This window comes from Ostrea edulis, chromosome 6 (genome assembly GCF_947568905.1).
Source record: "Ostrea edulis chromosome 6, xbOstEdul1.1, whole genome shotgun sequence".
NCBI lineage: Eukaryota > Metazoa > Mollusca > Bivalvia > Ostreida > Ostreidae > Ostrea > Ostrea edulis.
In genome coordinates, this window is record NC_079169.1 from 8796927 (window position 1) to 8818775 (window position 21849).

Genomic DNA, 21849 nt, shown 5'->3' on the forward strand with positions numbered 1-21849 from the left:
TGTGGGATTTTTCCAGACAAATCTTTTAACTACAGTGATGCAAAAATGGAGTTGAAAAAACTGAAGATTGAATTTTGGTGGCTCTAAGTTTGTATGTGACCAGAACGGAATATAACGTCTTCCTCCTTATAATGGATAAAAGCTGGCAATATATAGAGAGAGTCCTGTATGTGTGTGTACAGTTCTGTATGTCTGACATTTTTTGCATTACAGTGTGGTCTGAAACACTCGACAGAGAGTGACTTTGCGCGGCAGCTCGTAGCTATGTCAGCTGGACAAGTGACAGTCAAACTCACTGTTAGACCCCATCTAACTTCCAGGTCGCAGGTCAAAGGTCATGGGACACTGACCGATGAATTGCAAGTGGAGGTATTCAATATTTAATTGCATCTTTACACAATGTTCTTGGTTTCTATTAATATGGGATAAATGTGATTTCATTCCTCTCTTTTGTTTATTTTCAAGGTTTTTGAAAAATTAACAGTCATAAGCCCGAAGGTGTGTGACGGAAGAATTTTGTTGACACCCAATACTGAAGCTGTCATCAAAACCAACAGGTCAGTGTGGCTTTCATGTCTAATGCCTGAGTTGGCAGTTTTAGAATGCATGTTAAGCCTGATCTACATGTATATACACATGATGTATTTTCTATGTAATTATTTTGTGTATACAATGTATTTTGTATGTAATTATTTTGTATATACAGTGTATTTTGTATGTAATTATTTTGTATATACATGATGTATTTTGTATGTAATTATTTTGTATATACAGTGTATTTTGTATGTAATTATTTTGTATATGCAATGTATTTTGTATGTAATTTGTTAATTTCTTATTCACTTGACAGGGATGGCTCTGCTAAGATGAGTTACCATGTTATCTCCCTTGATGACCCAAGTCCTGTGACAGTGGGGGAGGGGGGCCTACTAACCATCGGGTCACTGACTGGACAGGTGGCGCTACATGTCACTTCGCAGGAAGAGTTTGGCACCAATCAGACTTTGGTTCTACTTGTCAAGGTTGGTAGAAAGATACTTTAAAAATTCGGTATGTTGTATTGCTAAGTACACAAATACAACTACAGGCCTAAACTTAAAGAGGAAATTTTAAGATTATTTTGACATGTACACAAAATTGTAGCATGCATTGAAAATAACATGAATTGAATTTGAAAAGATTTTTCTCCTACACTGTACATGTAATATTAGACACACTGATGGATCTTCTCTTTGTTTTTAGGTGAAGCTTGTGTCGTATTTGATTTTTATGCTGCACTGTACATGTAATCATTGATCTGTTTGTTGTTAGGTGAAGCCTGTCTCGTATTTGATGATAAACTCGGGCCTGTCATTGAGTACTGCTGAAGGTTACATCAAGAGCATCCCAGTGGGGACGACACTGACCCTGACTGTGACTTACCACGACAATGTCGGAGAACAGTTCTACGCCACCAATGTCCAAATGAGATACCGCTTAAACAGGTAAAGGCTGTTTCAGAATTAAAGGGAGCAGATTTGTACTGCTCCACCACCCATAGTGTCTTTTTCTTCAGACTCTGCTACCTGCACAATTTAATTTAAGAACATACCAACCACCTAACAAATATTGAAGAACTTTCTGCAAAAGAAACATTTTAGATGTACAGAAAATTATGCATGTCACAGTTACCCTGACTTGTAGATGTCAAATAGCAAGAACATGAATTTACAAGTTTTCACATGTATTTCAGCAATATAGAAATAAGAGGGAGAAGTTTTTGTTGTTGTTTTTTTGCAAATAGTGTTTCTTGTTATATTACACAGTAATTGATTCCTCTTGTATATTTAGAAATATACAGTAAGTATGTTTTATATTTTAGTAATCACTGATCAGGGATGACAAAATTAACTGCTTGTCAAAAGTGCATCTTATGAATTCTGAACTGAACTATCATTGTGCATTGTTTATGCTGTCCTCATTTTTAGCCAAGTTGCAACAAAGTTGAACTCGGCTATTGGTTTGGTGATGCAGGCGGTTGGGTGTCAACAATTGGTTTCCGGATGATAACTCGAAAAGTTTTCAATCTAATCAAATGAAACTTGAAATATTGTTGGTTACCAGGTAAGGAAGACCCCTATTAATTTTGGAGAAAAATGGTAAAAGGTCAAGGTCACAGTTGTTATTTAAGTTATTAAATATAGTTTATATAAGTTGATTCTGTATCATAGCTATCGGATCTATATTTAGAATATGGCAGATCTCGTGTATCACGTGATCAAATAGACCAATCAGTATTAAGCTGTATAGCATCACTGCATCAGTTTTGAAGTTCTTCTGTGGCTAAACAAATTTCTTAGATTCCTTCGGAATATTATTCAAGGATTTATCACTTGTGCATATTTATTTGTGTTCATTGAACTTACGGTATATACACCAAACTGCGAATTTGAACCTCGACATGTGAATGTGAGCGTGGGTGTTGATACGGACACGCTCTATTTGCAGTTTCCTTCAGATTCTAGGATATTGTTTCTGTTTATATCGCTAATATTCAGTGTAACATTACTGTGATTAGTACCTTCGTTACAGTTAAACTTCGAATGTGAACAGTGACAGGCTAATGTGCGCATGCTTTGTTTAAATTGTCACGCTCCAGTTACCGAGTTTATTACAATCTTTATGTGATTACTGTGACTAAGCTACGCGTCATATCTTCTAAAATGCCAGGAAGGAAACGAAAACAAAACGCTACAACAGCGCCAGTTAGGCAGAGACAAGTCAGACCCCGTCACGAAAACAATTCGCGATGGAATTTGAACGAGCCTGAAAATTGGTCTACTTCAGAATTGTTTAATAAACTGAGAGAAGCCAATATAATCTTGCCATCAAATTTGAAGAAAGCTCAACTCGTGCAAATATTTAAGGACAATGTTCTGAATAAAGACAGAAGTGACTCAACGGACGATTCAAGGGAAATTCAGGTTCAGGACCGAGAGGTAAATGTTCAATATGGCGAATTGAATTTACTTCCGGCATCTTCAATCAACAATCCCGAGAACGAGGCTGGGCGGATGTCAACAAATGATCCATTCCTTAGGCACCAAGACGAGGCTGGGCGGAAGCAGGTAGAACTGTCAAATGCTGTCCAAAACATACAACGATCAGTTGAGCATCTCGCAAATGAGATTAGCACACTCAAGCGCCGCGGCGTTTCCAACCAGGACAATGAGCCCTCAGGATCAGGAAATTTCACAATTGACGCACCTACGCCAAGAATATCTTCCGACTCCGTCCCTCATATAGAAACGGTATCGTCAAATCTGCGAAACCAGATCATGCAAGGTAAGGATGTCAACTTGGCTCTACTTCTTATGCCCCACGAAATTGAGGAGAATAGTCTACATGACAGCGATGGGCGCTTCATCGTAATTAAAAACAACACTGACCCCAGATTACAAAGAAATCTGACTTTAAGCGAGTTTATAGTGGCATTCACTAAGTATCGGAACATCCTATGCGAATTCTTTCCAGAGAGAAGGTCCGAGTTAGATGCATACTTAAGGGATATCATTGAAATGGCATCCACCACTAAGGGGTCGGCTTTTTACGATTACCACAAAGCATTTTCAGCAAGGGCCAGTACACTTCTACAACAGAGAAACATCAGAATTGATTGGGCTATTAGAGACACAAAACTATTTACAACCATATTTGCCGGACAGACTATTAATCGTTGTGAAATGTGCAATAGTGTCACACATTCGTCCCACTTCTGCCCCAGAATTAAACACAACACCTTGCAATCCCAGTCAAGCGCATCACAACAAAATCCGCAAACATCTAGTCTGTGTGATGTTCAGGGCAGGCCTAGGATTAAACATAAGGGCAAAGAAATTTGCAACAATTTTAACAGTGTGACAGGGTGTCAGAGGAAAGCATGCAACTTAGTCCACATATGTTCAGAATGCAAATTCAACAACCACGCAGCACCCACGTGCAACAAACTGAAAGCCAAGCAAAGTATCACCAGTGAAAAGGCGTGACTATTAGATGACAAATCCCACTCAGGAAATATTGTTTCAGATTTTAAGGTTAACACCCCAATTAATATTGGAATTCTTCAAAAGGAACTATTAGATCATCCCGACCAATGTTTTGTTCAAAATTTTATTGAAGGATTAAAAAATGGTTTCGATACTGGAATTTCAGAATTACCCCAAACCTCCTTTGAAAGTAGAAATAATCTTTCTGCGCGCGAAAAACCAGAAGTAGTGGATTCCATAATCGAACAGGAACTTTCAAAGGGTTTTTTAAGTGGGCCGTTTGACAAACCTCCGTATAAGATATACCGTATAAGTCCTATTGGGATAGCGGTAGGGAAATATTCCAAGAAAAATAGACTGATTGTTGATTTGTCTGCTCCGCATAACTCCGAATCCGACTCGAGTATCAACAGTCTGATCAACAAAGATGAATACTCTTTGCAATATGTACATATAGATGATGCTATAAGTATATTAAAATCGTTGGGAGTCAACTCTTGCATGTGTAAAACGGACATTGTGGATGCTTTCAAGCTGATTCCCATTTCTCCGGAAGTGCAACCTTTTTATGGTGTTAAATGGAGAAACAAATACTACTTCTACAAGCGATTAGTGTTTGGGTGCCGAAGTAGCCCAAAAATTTTTGATATGTTGTCGCAAGTTGTGTGTTGGATCTTACAAAACAACTATAACATCAAACATATCTTGCATTTGCTTGATGATTTTCTAACTATTGATATTCCGGGTGATGAAGGTCTTCGAAGCATGGCCATACTGACTATGGTGTTTAGAAGGTTAGGTATTCCGATATCTGAAAAGAAAACTATGGGTCCTTGTACTGTTTTGGAGTATTTAGGCATAATACTGGACTCAGAAAAAATGGAGGCTAGAATTCCAGTTGAGAAGATAAATCGTATTTTCTCTCTTATAGAAGAACTTAAAGTAAAACGCTCGTGTACTAAGAGAAAACTGCTAAGCGTCTTGGGCCATTTCAATTTTGCAGCTCGTATTATTCCAGCAGGAAGGTCTTTTATTTCTTATTTACTAACGTTAGCGCACTCGGTCCCCGAATTGCATTATCATGTGAACCTAACCAAAGAATGTAGACTTGACCTTGCTATGTGGGAAACTTTTCTCAAACAGTGGAATGGGAGATCTTTCTTCTTAGAAGACAATATGACTTTTGCTTCGGACATTTCATTGTATACTGATGCTTCTTCCAAGCACGGTTTTGGTGGATATTACCACGGAAAATGGTTCCAAGGGAAATGGCCAGTCGAGATTCAGACCTTAGGAAGTGATTCATTATCAATGGCGTTACTAGAATTATATCCGATAGTGGTGGCAGTGGTTATATGGGGTCACGAGTGGACTGGCAAACGAATTAAGTTTTGTTGTGACAACCTCGCGACCGTCCAAATTATTAACAAACGCAGGTCAAAGTCACCCATGATCATGAAATTGCTTCGAAAGCTAACATGGAAATCGGCATGCGATAATTTTATCATAACCTCCGTCCATGTCCCAGGAAAGAAAAACATTATAGCAGATTCTTTATCTCGTTTCCAGGTGACCAAATTCCGACAGGCTGCCCCTCAAGCAGAAAAGAACCCAGTTATGATTCCTGCAATGCAAGAACTCGTACTATATTAGAGGAAGAAGCTGAAAGATTGTGTGAAAATTCTTTGAGTGAAAGCACAAAAAGCACATACAGACATGGTTATAAGATCTTTTGTCAATTTCTATCATCTATTGGAATAGCAGCAACCGACTACAAGCCAACACCCATTTCAGAACAAACTCTCATCCTATTTGTCACCCACTGCAACAAGGCATTAGGACTTGGATACAGCACTATCAAACTATATTTGGCTGCAGTTAGATTTTATTATGTCAAGGCAGGCATCCACAACCCAATGTCCTCTTCCTATATAGACTGCTGCGCAAAACTTCATATGGTTTTACGAGGGATTAAGAAACACAATCATCAAAAAGAGAGACGAAGACCAATTACATACAAAATTTTACTTCAAATTCATACCATCTTGCAAAGAGGAATGTATGGAAAATTTCTTGATTCTATGTTGAAGGCAGCATTTTCTCTGGCCTTCTTTGCGTTCCTTAGGTGTGGTGAATTCACAGTTAAAAATTTTAAACAAAACAACATTTTAAATATGGAAGATGTGATCAAGGACAGTGATGATAAGGGATTTACGCTTAAATTGAAGAGTTCCAAAACCGATCCATTCCGTAAAGGAATCCAAATTCGTGTATTCAAATCTGGCCAAGCTGTATGTCCATTTACATGTATGAACAAATATCTCGAAATGCGTAAAATTTGGAACAATGGATACAGATCATCAGCTTTATTCATTGACGATAGTGGCAACCCGTTAACAAGAAATTTCTTGGTGAACAAATTAAAATGTATCCTTCAAATGTTAGGTTACAATGACGAGCAGTACAATGGGCATTCCTTCAGGATTGGGGCAGCAACATCTGCTGCAGAAGGCCAAGTGCAGGACCATATGATTAAAACACTAGGACGGTGGAGTTCAGATTGTTATAATAGATATGTAAGAACTGATGACGACACTCTATCGCGAGCGCAACGAGCTATGTGCCACAACTGATGTTCTATAACTGTGATAGTACCAGTGAAAAAATTCGGAGACAGTGATCAAATGACATTTCATTCGTGTGTTTGCTATGTACGGATATATGATAATAATGTGACGCTTGTACCAGCTGTATATAATGTATGCTTCATCTTAAACCTTTAGACTAGTTGAAGCGCAAGTTGCGCTTTATGATGTACATATGTTATCTTTGTTTTGTACACAGTAACGATGTAGTTTTCATTAGAATAGTTAGTTTCACGTTTTTTTATCAGATTAAGGTGGAGGTTTAGCAACGATATATTACTTCCTTTTGGGGCTCTCAGCTATTCCCAGTAGGTGCAGGCTTAACTGGCAATATCTTCGTTTGGGCATAACACATTGAAACAATTTCAATGTTCTACCCCAAAAGAAATAGTTTAGGAAACACAAACCATCAGCATTTTACACATGCATGTTTACATAGCTATAATGACCATTTACATATTACTGGGCCATCGGCCACTTAAATATTACAGGGCCATCGGCCACTTACATATTACAGGGCCATCGGCCACTTATACTCAAGGCCATCGGCCTCTCACCATTACATGCATGGCCATCGGCTATGCTCTTAGCAAGCATTTCAGCTTAAGTTTTCAACTTCACTGATGTTGTTTTAATTTGAGATGTATGTTAGAGTTGATATCTATCTTGGATGTTAAAAATCATGCATGTGTTTTTGATGTATCTTGTTATTCTGTAATCCGCTGAGTAGTACCCAAAAGGCAAAGTTTGAATAAAATATAGTAACTTTTCATCTGTGTTATTTATATAAATTGTTATTTAAGTTATTAAATATAGTTTATATAAGTTGATTCTGTATCATAGCTATCGGATCTATATTTAGAATATGGCAGATCTCGTGTATCACGTGATCAAATAGACCAATCAGTATTAAGCTGTATAGCATCACTGCATCAGTTTTGAAGTTCTTCTGTGGCTAAACAAACCTCCATCCACCCCGCCACCACCTTAATCTGATCTTGGGTAAATTACTCAACAATTCATAGGGCATTACACATTGAAACAATCTCGGGCATAACACATTGAAACAATTTCAATGTTCTACCCCAAAAGAAATAGTTTAGGAAACACAAACCATCAGCATTTTACACATGCATGTTTACATAGCTATAATGACCATTTACATATTACTGGGCCATCGGCCACTTAAATATTACAGGGCCATCGGCCACTTACATATTACAGGGCCATCGGCCACTTATACTCAAGGCCATCGGCCTCTCACCATTACATGCATGGCCATCGGCTATGCTCTTAGCAAGCATTTCAGCTTAAGTTTTCAACTTCACTGATGTTGTTTTAATTTGAGATGTATGTTAGAGTTGATATCTATCTTGGATGTTAAAAATCATGCATGTGTTTTTGATGTATCTTGTTATTCTGTAATCCGCTGAGTAGTACCCAAAAGGCAAAGTTTGAATAAAATATAGTAACTTTTCATCTGTGTTATTTATATAAATGACCGAAAATAGAATGAAAATTTCAGAAAAATTTGGTTTCTGGATGATAACTCAGAAAGTTTAAATCCGAATCAAATGATACCTAAAGATATTGTTATGTACCAGGTAAGGAAGACCCCTATTGATTTTGGAGAAAATAGGTCAAAGGTCAAGGTCGCAGTGACCGAAAATAGATTTAAAATTCCAGAAAATTTTGGTTTTAGGAGGATAACTCGAAAAAAATTTAATTTGAATCAAATGAAACTTGGATATATTGTTGGATACCAGCAAAGCAAGCCCCTATTGATTTTGGAGAAAAAGGTCAAGGTCACAGTGACCGAAAATAGATTGAAAACTTCAGACAAATATGGTTTCTGGACAGTAACTCAAAAAGTTTAAAACTGAATCAAATGAAACTTGGTTATATTGTTGGATAGCAGGTTAGGAAGACCCCCTATTGATTTTGGAGAAAAAAGGTCATGGTTACAGTCCTGAAAAAAGATTGAAAATTTTAGAAATATCTGGATCTGCATGATAACTCTAAAAGTTTAAATCCGAATATTCACAATTATAGATATGCCACATCATTCCTGACTTTACAATGTATTTCATGCAACTCGGCTCATGCACCCCTGGGTGCATATATTGATTTTTACAGTTACTTCCCTTCTCGAATGCAGGCCACATTTTCTATCGGGAAAGATGAATGTCGAAAAAATGGTTGTGTGATTATGTTGCTATGGGAAGACAGGAATTTGGGCATGCTAAACCAGTTATGAACACACGTCCACAATTTTAATGCCAGCCATGCACAAGTTTCTGTTTTTTTGCACACTACAACTATCTGTCAAAAAAATAATTGCCCCCACTAAAGATGTTCCCTCCCCGACCCCCCTACACACAAAGTTAATAAAGATGTTCCCTCCCCCACCCCCCTACACAAAAAGTTAATAAAGATGTTCCCTCCCCCACCCCCTACACACAAAGTTAATAAAGATGTTCCCTCCCCCACCCCCCTACACACAAAGTTAATAAAGATGTTCCCTCCCCCACCCCCCTACACACAAAGTTAAAGATGTTCCTTCCCCCACCCCCCTACACACAAAGTTAGAATTGCCCCCACTAAAGATGTCCCCTCCCCCCACCCCCCTACACACAAAGCTAATTTTGGAACAGCCCTAACAAGATATTTCATGTATAATGTATTGTAAACTTGTACTCCATTTTCTGCTTTACAGATATCACCTTGTACAATGTATTGTAAACTTGTACTCCATTTTCTGCTTTACAGATATCACCTTGTACAATGTATTGTAAACTTGTACTCCATTTTCTGCTTTATAGATATGACCTTGTACAATGTATTGTAAACTTGTATTCCATTTTCTGCTTTACAGATATGACCTTATACAATGTATTGTAAACTTGTACTCCATTTTCTGCTTTACAGATATGACCTTATACAATGTATTGTAAACTTGTACTCCATTTTCTGCTTTACAGATATGACCTTGTACAATGTATTGTAAACTTGTACTCCATTTTCTGCTTTACAGATATGACCTTGTACAATGTATTGTAAACTTGTACTCCATTTTCTACTTTCAGATATGACCTTGTTCACATTAAGCATGGATCTGAGAATGACACGCTGATTGTTAGGGCTGCTGAAGTGGGACAGAGCATTCTGAAGGTGAGACTCGAACACAGCACAGTGTATGTTCCTCCGTCTCGGGAAGCAATTCAGTCCTCTCTCTCATTATGCTCCTCTATCTCACTATGTTGCTCCATCTCACGATGTCCCTCCATTTCATGATGTTCTTCCATCTCACGATGTTTCCCCATCTCATGATGCTCCTTCATCTCACTATGTTCCTCCATCTTACTATGTTCCTCCATCTCACTATGTTCCTCTATCTCACTATGTTCCTCCATCTCACTATGTTCCTCCATCTCACTATGTTCCTCTATCTCACTATATTCCTCCATCTCACTATGTGCCTCCTTCTCATGATGCTCCTCCATCTCACTATGTTCCTCTATCTCACTGTGTTCCTCCATCTTACTATGTTCCTCCATCTCACTATGTTCCTCCATCTCGTGATACTCCTTCATCTCACTATATTCCTCCATCTCACTATGTTACTCTATCTCACTATGTTCCTCCATCTCACTATGTTCCTCCTTCTCATGATGCTCCTCCATCTCACTATGTTCCTCCTTCTCATGATGCTCCTCCATCTCACTATGTTCCTCCATCTCACGATGTTCCTCCATCTCATGATGTTCCTCTATCTCACGATGTTCCTCCATCTCACGATGTTCCTCTATCTCACGATGTTCCTCCATCTCATGATGTTCCTCCATCTCACGATGTTCCTCCATCTCACTATTATGCCTCCATCTCACGATGTTCCTCTATCTCACTATATTCCTCCATCTCACTATTATACCTCCATCTCACAATGTTCCTCCATCTCACTATGCTCCTCCATCTCACTATGTTCCTCTATCACAGTGGTTTAAGTTGACTGAGGTTTGTTTTATAACTGCATGTCTAACACTGGCTAGTTTTCCTGGAACATGGCCATAGTTTATTGAAAAATATTAAGAAGTAGTGTTAGTAATAGAAGCATTTTAAAAAATTCAAAACTGGAGTTGCACAGCTGTATGTTGTGTGTAAAACTTCAAAGCAACACATTGACGTTTTGTTCCTGGTGATGTAGGTGTGGGACCATAGAAACCCTTGGTTAGCAGACTACATCAACATCTCCGTGGATTACGTCATTACTCCTTCAAAAGTCACTGTCACCCTGGGCACTGTCGTCTGCTTCAAATCTCCGCTTAATTCTGTGAGAGGTAAGTGTCTCTGTTGTTTTTCCTTGGGTTTTTTTAGGGGTCCCAGTAAGGATGTTTCACTGCCAATGAGATGATACCAGTTTTGGGTGTAGTGTCACAGATTGAAACCAGATGGAGTTCATCTGTGGAAGAACGGGACATGCAAAGCTGTACAGCATTTGATTTTTATATTTGACATCTACTCATGTCATTATAAAGAATTGAATATGAGTGAAATCCACAATCCAAAATACATGTACATGTACAGTACACGACACGAGTTTTATGCGTGTTCCACGCAACGCGGTGGAAAAAATTTGCCCCAAACACGGTGGACCTTTAAAATTGTCGGCACCTTTGAAGTCCTATTTTTCCGCGCGAGCTAGACATTGAAGTCCACGGAGGATCTCTGTGGATGTCACCTGTACCTCCGTCGATGCCACCGTGTACCTCCGTGTGATAAAACAAAGAAATAATTTCCGAAATGATCACCCAAAAAACCTTTTCGCTTGGCCAGCATACATGCCCTCACCCCATTACTTATTTAGAAATTAGCTATAAATCATTCAATTCTTGTAATTGTTGTTTAATGATACGTTGGTGTTTTCGGTTCATATCCGTATGTAGACTTCCCTGCAGACGTTCACACCTTTTAATGAAACGCCCAAATTCTCGACATCCTGTATATAAACACCTGTGTTATTCCTACCACTCGTCGGTACATTGTTTCACGGCACGTGCAGCACAATTTCACCAAATAAAAGAAGGGTCATGAACAACGACAATCACATGACAGTAATTTCAATTTGATAAACAGCAGTTCAAAGAAATGTGTACCATAAGCAATAGTTTATTTTTACGTAAGGTTTTCATTGTAATTAGGAATATGTGATTAAGGTCAGCTATATACATGTACATGTTTACATTGGATATGAATTTCATTATGTACTCAACTGTGAAGCAATGTGAGCAAAGAATCAAATTTTTATCACTTAAACAAATAAATATTAAAACTATCTTTAGTTTTAAACAAACCTTTAGAAAACTCCGTACTTTCATTAGGAAAATTTCATTAGAATGCCCATACTTCACATTAATAATAACACGTTTTTTTAAGGTTTTTTTTCTAACTTGATAAATACTTTATTATACGCATGTATTATTTACTAAATGTATATATAACAGCTTTTTGTCTTTATATTTTTATATACCATTGCATAATGGTGATGAGATCCAATAAATTGAATTGAGTACATGTAGTCTTGAAATATCACAAAGTAAAGAGTTGACAACGATTGAAATAAAACTGCAGACGTTTTCTCGTTTATTCAGTAACTCAATAACTTGCGCGTCTTCTGAATGAAAGTTGTAAAACAAACGTACTAGGTTTTGGTCAGTTATAACATAATACGGGGGTAAAATTCATCTAATCTCCGCTAGCAATGGGTTTTGAGTCAACTGTGCCTTCGTGCACGAATAATCTCGGCTAACGAAGATGAAAAAAAAAACTATTTTTTATGATTACCATTGCTCTCTCTCTCTCTCTCTCTCTCTCTCTTGCTTTCATTATCTAATGCATGTAAAGATTAAATTAAACATTTTAATAATCGATAGCGTATATGAATAAAAGCAAATAATCATTAAGTCATTATATTAGTTTTTTTTCATGAACTAGTTGCATTTGACACCGAGGATTTACATCCTTAAATATTGATTACAAGCACGTAGAATCGGAGAGGGTGTACTTTGAAAACTTGAAAGGTTTTCGTAATCGGACAATTTAAGCACCATTTTTGTTGTTATTTTATTGCTTGTCAAGAAATTTACACAACTTAACCGGCAACATACCCCTTCTGATACATTGAAAAATATAAGTAATGTTAGCACGGGGCTCTATAAAGTTCAATCTGCAGTTTGGTCATACTTCGTCATTCAATAACTTATTCAAAATAAAAAAAAATGTTTGTCGGGTTAGCGGTACTATGATGTATGACTATAACAATGACCTGTGTATAACTTGTACATTCCATGCAAATTCGAAGGGGTTTTCGCTTCAGTAGAACAATGGGAGTCAGCTAATCCGTGTATTTGAAATCAACAGAAGTGCATAGCTTCTTGCGGAAAGTGTGAAATAAATTGGGTCGGCGTAAGATACCCGTGATCTTAGACTAGATCTGATATCGCGCCGACCCAATATATTTCACACTTTTCATGAGAAGTCAAAACCCAAACTAGCTAACCGTAATTTAGTTATACTGTGAGAAAGACCCTAGGAATTTGCATGGTATATACTTATTATACAAAAATCATTGCATTATCCAGACACTCCCGATGAACATTTTTTTTTTAATGAAAACCTCTATCAAAGTACATCGAACATAAGTCTCGGTCAAATGTAATTAACTCGGGATTTTAAAAATAAATCATTCGATGGTTTGTATTTTTGCTTCTATTAATTATGTAATAAATTAATTCCAATTTGTTAATCATCGACAATGCTCTAATTTCTATATTGGATCAAGTTCTATTTGTCAAGATGCATATCAACACAATATGATGGAGGTAATTATGTTAAACAGCGCATTTGTCACACACACAGAGAGAGAGAGAGAGAGAGAGAGAGAGAGAGAGAGAGAGAGAGAGCGAGCACATCAGTAATTATTAAATATCCCTATCACATGTTGTACATGTATGTTTTTCATTTACTGAATATACTAATTCGCATTCAAAACAGGAATTGCCTGCAAGTACGCATTATTTAAACATAGAATTTAAGAATATTTTAATGAAGAAAGAAGACTAAAAGAAAAAAAGTCAAAACCAGGTTTTCTTAAAAACATAATATATAGTGTTTGGTATCGTTGGAATCGGCTCAATATGCTGAAAAACAATATAAGTATCAGGGGGGGGAAATATTGACATTTTTTCTTTTCTTAAAATTCCACCCTTATCTTGATTATTTGGCCTGCGGCACATTTTCACATCTCTCACAAGGCGCCCGTGGCCAGAACAAAGCTCTTAGCAGCTGTGTGTATTCGCAAATAACACACACCGTGGAATACGGAGGACACAGTGTATCTCCGTGGATTTTCCTCCGTGGTCTTTCCACGGTGGGATGTATAAAACTCGTGTCGTGTACTGTATGAGTGATGTGTATTAAGTAGGAATTGTGGCTCTGTTAGAAAGAAAAGTTTAAATGTTAGAGTGCAGGGTGTACTACACTGTTTAAAAGTTTAAATGTTAGAGTGCAGGGTGTACTACTACTCTGTTTAAAAGTGTAAATGTTAGAGTGCAGGGTGTACTACTCTGTTTAAAAGTGTAAATGTTAGAGTGCAGGGTGTACTACTACTCTGTTTAAAAGTGTAAATGTTAGAGTGCAGGGTGTACTACTCTGTTTAAAAGTTTAAATGTTAGAGTGCAGGGTGTACTACTCTGTTTAAATGTTAGAGTGCAAGGTGTACTACTCTGTTTAAATGTTAGAGTGCAGGGTGTGCTACTCTGTTTAAAAGTGTAAATGTTAGAGTGCAGGGTGTACTACTCTGTGTAAAAGTGTAAATGTTAGAGTGCAGGGTGTACTACTCTGTTTAAAAGTGTAAATGTTAGAGTGCAGGGTGTACTACTCTGTTTAAAGGTGTAAATGTTAGAGTGCAGGGTGTACTACTCTGTTTAAAAGTGTAAATGTTAGAGTGCAGGGTGTACTACTCTGTTTAAAAGTTTAAATGTTAGAGTGCAGGGTGTACTACTCTGTTTAAATGTTAGAGTGCAAGGTGTACTACTCTGTTTAAATGTTAGAGTGCAGGGTGTGCTACTCTGTTTAAAAGTGTAAATGTTAGAGTGCAGGGTGTACTACTCTGTTTAAAGGTGTAAATGTTAGAGTGCAGGGTGTACTACTCTGTTTAAAAGTGTAAATGTTAGAGTGCAGGGTGTACTACTACTCTGTTTAAAAGTGTAAATGTTAGAGTGCAGGGTGTACTACTCTGTTTAAAAGTGTAAATGTTAGAGTGCAGGGTGTACTACTACTCTGTTTAAAAGTGTAAATGTTAGAGTGCAGGGTGTACTACTCTGTTTAAAAGTTTAAATGTTAGAGTGCAGGGTGTACTACTCTGTTTAAAAGTGTAAATGTTAGAGTGCAGGGTGTACTACTCTGTGTAAAAGTTTAAATGTTAGAGTGCAGGGTGTACTACTCTGTTTAAATGTTAGAGTGCAAGGTGTACTACTCTGTTTAAATGTTAGAGTGCAGGGTGTGCTACTCTGTTTAAAAGTGTAAATGTTAGAGTGCAGGGTGTACTACTCTGTTTAAAAGTGTAAATGTTAGAGTGCAGGGTGTACTACTACTCTGTTTAAAAGTGTAAATGTTAGAGTGCAGGGTGTACTACTCTGTTTAAAAGTGTAAATGTTAGAGTGCAGGGTGTACTACTCTGTTTAAAAGTTTAAATGTTAGAGTGCAGGGTGTACTACTCTGTGTAAAAGTGTAAATGTTAGAGTGCAGGGTGTACTACTCTGTTTAAATGTTAGAGTGCAGGGTGTACTACTCTGTTTAAATGTTAGAGTGCAGGGTGTACTACTCTGTGTAAAAGTTTAAATGTTAGAGTGCAGGGTGTACTACTCTGTGTAAAAGTTAAATGTTAGAGTGCAGGGTGTACTACTCTGTTTAAATGTTAGAGTGCAGGGTGTACTACTCTGTTTAAAAGTTTAAATGTTAGAGTGCAGGGTGTACTACTCTGTTTAAAAGTTTAAATGTTAGAGTGCAGGGTGTACTACTCTGTGTAAAAGTGTAAATGTTAGAGTGCAGGGTGTACTACTCTGTTTAAAGGTGTAAATGTTAGAGTGCAGGGTGTACTACTCTGTTTAAAGGTGTAAATGTTAGAGTGCAGGGTGTACTACTCTGTTTAAATGTTAGAGTGCAGGGTGTACTACTCTGTGTAAAAGTTTAAATGTTAGAGTGCAGGGTGTACTACTCTGTTTAAATGTTAGAGTGCAGGGTGTACTACTCTGTTTAAAAGTGTAAAAAAGATTCAACAGTTCTGTCTACTTTTAAAAATTTCACAAAATTACTTTTGCAACATACATGTACATTGTAATTTATAACATCATAATGTACAAACCACTGGGAGTATTACATCACAGTCATAGCTCTTCATTACATGTTCTGAATATTTTTAAAGGCAAAAAATAGAAACCATCACCTTCAATTTTTTTTCTTCAAATTTCACAGTATTAAGCTATTCAATTACCGTATTTCATATCTGATAAATGGATGGTGCAATTTTTGTAATCATGGTATCACCTTGAAGGGTTCATCAAATAAAATTAATCCACCTTAGGAATTAAATTTTGATCACTGCTTGATTTATTTCACCTACAATTCTAGCTATCGGTAATCAGTTCATGGGAGAGAAGTTGCTGTGATGAAACCCGCAAAATTCATTGTTTATAAGATTTCATTGGCATGTCTCTAAGTTATTGACTCTGAATTAATGTCTCAAACTTACTTTCTCATTGTAAAGTCAAAACAAATTATAATTTTATTCATAGTTGGATTATATAAAAATTTGAATCAACACAAGGCCCCAGTGTAGGGTGAAAACTGACCAGTTAATCAATTATATAATCAATTGTCCACCTTACTGAAGAGGCATGGGCGTTACCTATGTAAACACCTAATAACCATGACCATGCTAGCCTCTGACCTTCATCAAAATCCAGGTACACTGTAAGCCCAAGCGGAAATAAGTATACGCTTAGATAACGGTGTATATACGCTTCCATCACTTCGAGGGATCAAGAGTAAAAACCAATGAAATATGTATAAAGGAACCCAACTTCACTTGGAGAGATGGAATGTTTGAGAGATCGATAGTAAATTTGCTTTGTTATGTAGAGAAAAAAGTTGGGGTTGTGGTTTCATACCGAGAGATTGAGAACTTCGAGAGATTGCAGTTTGAGTCATCGATAGTCACCTGTAGGTTTCACTCAGTGGATTTTTGTTTGATAGGTTATGCTGGCCACTGGCAGAGTAGAAGTAAGGTGATAGATATTGACGGGGACTCGGGAGTTTCCACGTCTGCAGCTGTAGGTCACAGTCTGGTGGAGAACACACTCTCACAGGATGTCACCACCTACACAGAGGTACGTAGTTAAATACACAAAACGAGATTCTCTTAGACGATTTCACAACCACCTACACGGAGGTACGGAGTTAAATACACTAAATGAGATTCTCTTAGACGATTTCACAACCACCTACACGAAGGTACAGAGTTAAATACACTAAACGAGATTCTCTTAGACGATTTCACAACCACCTACACAGAAATGCGTAGTTAAATACACTAAACGAGATTCTCTTAGACGATTTCACAACCACCTACACAGAAATGCGTAGTTAAATACACTAAACGAGATTCTCTTAGACGATTTCACAACCACCTACACGGAGGTACGGAGTTAAATACACAAAACGAGATTCTCTTAGGGCTATTCCAGAAATAAATACATGGGGGGGTCGGGAGGCACCTTTTGTATATACCAAGCACCCATAAAAAAAAAAAAAAAATTACCCCATGACCCATCAAATTAATAAACTCATTTTACAATGACCCATCTAATAAAAAAAAAAAAAAACTAACCAGACCCACCACAAATATATTTTTAAAAATGAAAACGGTACAAATCTCGCGAGGTTTTCGGGACAAACATTCTAGTCAATGACGCGGTAATGCCTGTGCGACATTGTATCACAGTAGTTCTGAAGAAACGATATCACATCAACAATCAAAGGCATCTATGGCGGGAATGTTGGAAAGATTGGGAGTCCAAACGATGCTATTATCATGAAATGGGTATGGATATGTTTTTCCACGAATCGTTGGTCTTCTAATGGAGCCCGCGCCCGGAGGAGGCCTCTATATCACCATCACACCGACTGATAAATATAACGCATCGGTACCCTCGTATAAATCAACTAAGGTTTGCCTATTTTTATTAGAAAACGGAATACCTATTGGTTTCAAAATATTCCCAAAATCGATGCACTGTAAACTGTAATAATCTACAGAACAGAGTTCGCCGCCATCACGTCCAAAGGGACCCTATTAAACGCGCCTCTAATTTGAAGAGTGTAGAAAACGGAATACCTATTGGTTTCAAAATATTCCCAAAATCGATGCACTGTAAACTGTAATAATCTACAGAACAGAGTTCGCCGCCATCACGTCCAAAGGGACCCTATTAAACGCGCCTCTAATTTGAAGAGTGTCGTAATGGAAAGTTATGCGCTGCAAAGAGCGACAACTTGAATAGTTCTATGTTACTTTCGATTTCGAAAGCACGTTTTCAATTTTCCCTCCGACGTTTTGTAACCAACACGACAAGAGCGACAATAAAAATATTCTGAAAACTCAACACCCACATAGCACAAAATAAAACAATAGAAACTACCCACTACCCATAATAAATATTTTATTAACAACCCCACCACGGACCAATTAAAATATGAAAAAATACGACCACCCACACAAAAAAATATCATTTGCCGCCCGACCCCCCCATTTGATCATTTCTGGAACAGCCCTTAGACGATTTCACAACCACCTACACAGAGGTACATGTACATAGTTAAATACACTAAACGAGATTCTCTACTAAACGAGATTCTCTTAGACGATTTCACAACCACCTACACAGAGGTACGTAGTTAAATACACTAAACGAGATTCTCTTAGACGATTTCACAACCACCTACACAGAAATGCGTAGTTAAATACACTCAACGAGATTCTCTTAGACGATTTCACAACCACCTACACAGAAGTGCGTAGTTGAATACACTAAACGAGATTCTCTTAGACGATTTCACAACCACCTACACAGAAGTGCGTAGTTGAATACACTAAATGAGATCTCTTAGACGATTTCACAACCACCTACACAGATGTACGTAGTTAAATACACTCAACAAGATTCTCTTAGACGATTTCACAACCACCTACACAGAAATGCGCAGTTAAATACACTAAACGAGATTCTCTTAGACGATTTCACAACCACCTACACAGAAGTGCGTAGTTAAATACACTAAATGAGATTCTCTTAGACGATTTCACAACCACCTATACAGAAGTGCGTAGTTAAATACACTAAATGAGATTCTCTTAGACGATTTCACAACCACCTACACAGAAGTGCGTAGTTGAATACACTAAATGAGATTCTCTTAGACGATTTCACAACCACCTACACAGAGGTACGTAGTTAAATACACTAAATGAGATTCTCTTAGGGCTATTCCAGAAATAAATACATGGGGGTGTCGGGAGGCACCTTTTGTATATACCAAGCACCCATTAAAAAAAAAAAAAAATTACCCCATGACCCATCAAATTAATAAACTCATTTTACAATGACCCATCTAATTAAAAAAAAAACTAACCAGACCCACCACAAAAATATTTTTAAAAATGAAAACGGTACAAATCTCGCGAGGTTTTCGGGACAAACATTCTAGTCAATGACGCGGTAATGCCTGTGCGACATTGTATCACAGTAGTTCTGAAGAAACGATGTCACATCAACAATCAAAGGCATCTATGGCGGGAATGTTGGAAAGATTGGGAGTCCAAACGATGCTATTATCATGAAATGGGTATGGATATGTTTTTCCACGAATCGTTCGTCTTCTAATGGAGCCCGCGCCCGGAGACCTCTATATCACCATCACACTGACTGATAAATATAACGCATCGGTACCCTCGTATAAATCAACTAAGGTTTGCCTATTTTTATTAGAAAACGGAATACCTATTGGTTTCAAAATATTCCCAAAATCGATGCACTGTAAACTTTAATAATATGCAGAACAGAGTTCGCCGCCATCACGTCCAAAGGGACCCTACTAAATGCGCCTCTAATTTGAAGGGTGTCGTAATGGAAAGTTATGCGCTGCAAAGAGCGACAACTCGAATAGTTCTATGTTACTTCCGATTTCGAAAGCACGTTTTCAATTTTCCCTCTGACGTTTTGTAACCAACACGACAAGAGCGACAATAAAAATATTCTGAAAACTCAACACCCACGTGGCACAAAATAAAACAATAGAAACTACCCACTACCCATAATAAATATTCTTTTAACAGTCCAACCACGGACCAAATAAAATATGAAAAAATACGACCACCCACACAAAAAAATATCATTTGCCGCCCGACCCGACCCCCCCATTTGATCATTTCTGGAACAGCCCTTAGACGATTTCACAACCACCTACACGGAGGTACGGAGTTAAATACACTAAACGAGATTCTCTTAGACGATTTCACAACCACCTACACAGAAGTGCGTAGTTAAATACACTAAACGAGATTCTCTTAGACGATTTCACAGCAAGGATATTTTAAGACCAGGTTCAGTGAATACCACCCAATACTTACCATGCTAATATTGTTCCTAAAAATTTCTCTGATTAATGTTGATTATTTGAAGTGGATTCTTGTGTCCATGATGATAGCTGATATGTATTTATTATCTTTAATCAGGTGACTGTGCAACCCATTGATCAGCTGACTGTAGACGACTCCTGGTCCTTCCTCACCAATGTTAAAAATCGCCTGACAGAGTACTTTATCACAGTGTCCTTGAACTCTGATTCGGAGGTCATAGGTATTCTATTAAAGATTTTCTATGAAAGAGTAATCAGGAGTTTTGTTTTAGGTGGAAGCTTTCTAGCTTTTACATTATAGAGTGATGTACTATCTTCAATGGTTTTACATTATAGAGTGATGTACCATCTTCAATGGTTTTACATTATAGAGTGATGTACCATCTTCAATGGTTTTACATTATAGAGTGATGTACCATCTTCAATGGTTTTACATTATAGAGTGATGTACTATCTTCAATGGTTTTACACATGTACAGTGGAGCCTCGTTAATCCGGACACTTTGGTTCCCAGCAAAATCGTCCGGATAAATGAAGCGTCCAGATTACTGAATCGCATATTTTCTATCTTTACATAAGTAACCAATATGCTTACTTTATTGATGCGCGTAGTTAATTAAACACATTCTATCATTGGATTTAACTATTTGCATTAGTAAATAAATTATGATAATGTTAACATTTACATGTATTTCAAAGCACTAAAATCGAAAGATACATGTACAATGTATTTGCCTATGCTTACATTGTACATGTCTATTAGCACTACAAATAAATATACAAAAATGTGTACCGTATGCACTAAAACAAATAATGAAGCACTATATGTAACTATAAATAAATCGTAACAAGAATCAATCGTACACCGGTACATTCTACATACGTGGTATTCTAAACATTAAAAACTTACTACATATACATGTGCATGAACATGCATGTATATTTCACACCAATCAACATTATAAAATCCAGAATCTAGAAGTATAATCTACACTCTTTAGATTTGAATAAGCTGATATCAATTTACGAATCAGTACAAGTGATACGTGTAGCAGTTCAAAAAAATATTATCATTACGGCCCGATGTTTAATCTATTTTAAAATACTATTAGGCTATTGATCAAGACTATAAAATAAAATGTTACAGATTTATTTAACAAATTTCAACACTACAGACAATACAGATCTTATGTGCAAAAATTGACAATACAATGTCTCGATCGGCACATGCTATCTACCTGACATATCATCACACACCACCTAATTAAAGGGAGGTGTTGACAGGGTACAGGTAATTGCTTCAATTAGACAGTTTGGGTTGTTTTCTTTATAATTTACGCCTTGTTAAAATTGTCCGACACAGACCTTCCCTAAAAAAAATTACCGTCCGGATTAACGGTACAATTTTCAATGCATTTTAACGTTTT

At 37.3% G+C, this 21849-nt stretch overlaps 2 protein-coding genes across 4 annotated transcripts in view; both read left to right on the top strand.

The window, feature by feature from the left end:
* The window catches only part of LOC125683544 (nuclear pore membrane glycoprotein 210-like), a 77985-nt gene that overhangs the window by 47469 nt on the left and 8667 nt on the right, over window positions 1–21849 (top strand). For all 3 annotated transcript variants that reach the window (XR_008796166.1, XM_056141484.1, XM_048924811.2), the window contains exons 30-37: window positions 214–369; window positions 466–557; window positions 851–1022; window positions 1312–1484; window positions 9757–9841; window positions 10875–11007; window positions 16982–17115; window positions 20520–20643. Coding sequence is in view for 2 of the 3 variants with exons in the window: in XM_056141484.1 (XP_055997459.1) it covers window positions 214–369; window positions 466–557; window positions 851–1022; window positions 1312–1484; window positions 9757–9841; window positions 10875–11007; window positions 16982–17115; window positions 20520–20643 (1069 nt within the window). In the remaining variant the exon portion in view is untranslated. The remainder of the gene's footprint in view (window positions 1–213; window positions 370–465; window positions 558–850; window positions 1023–1311; window positions 1485–9756; window positions 9842–10874; window positions 11008–16981; window positions 17116–20519; window positions 20644–21849) is intronic.
* Window positions 1491–5730, top strand: LOC125679363 (uncharacterized). The gene is made up of 2 exons (XM_056141485.1): window positions 1491–4073; window positions 5595–5730. The coding sequence occupies exon 1, from the start codon at window positions 2703–2705 to the stop codon at window positions 4023–4025; it is 1323 nt and encodes a 440-aa protein (XP_055997460.1). The 5' UTR covers window positions 1491–2702; the 3' UTR covers window positions 4026–4073; window positions 5595–5730.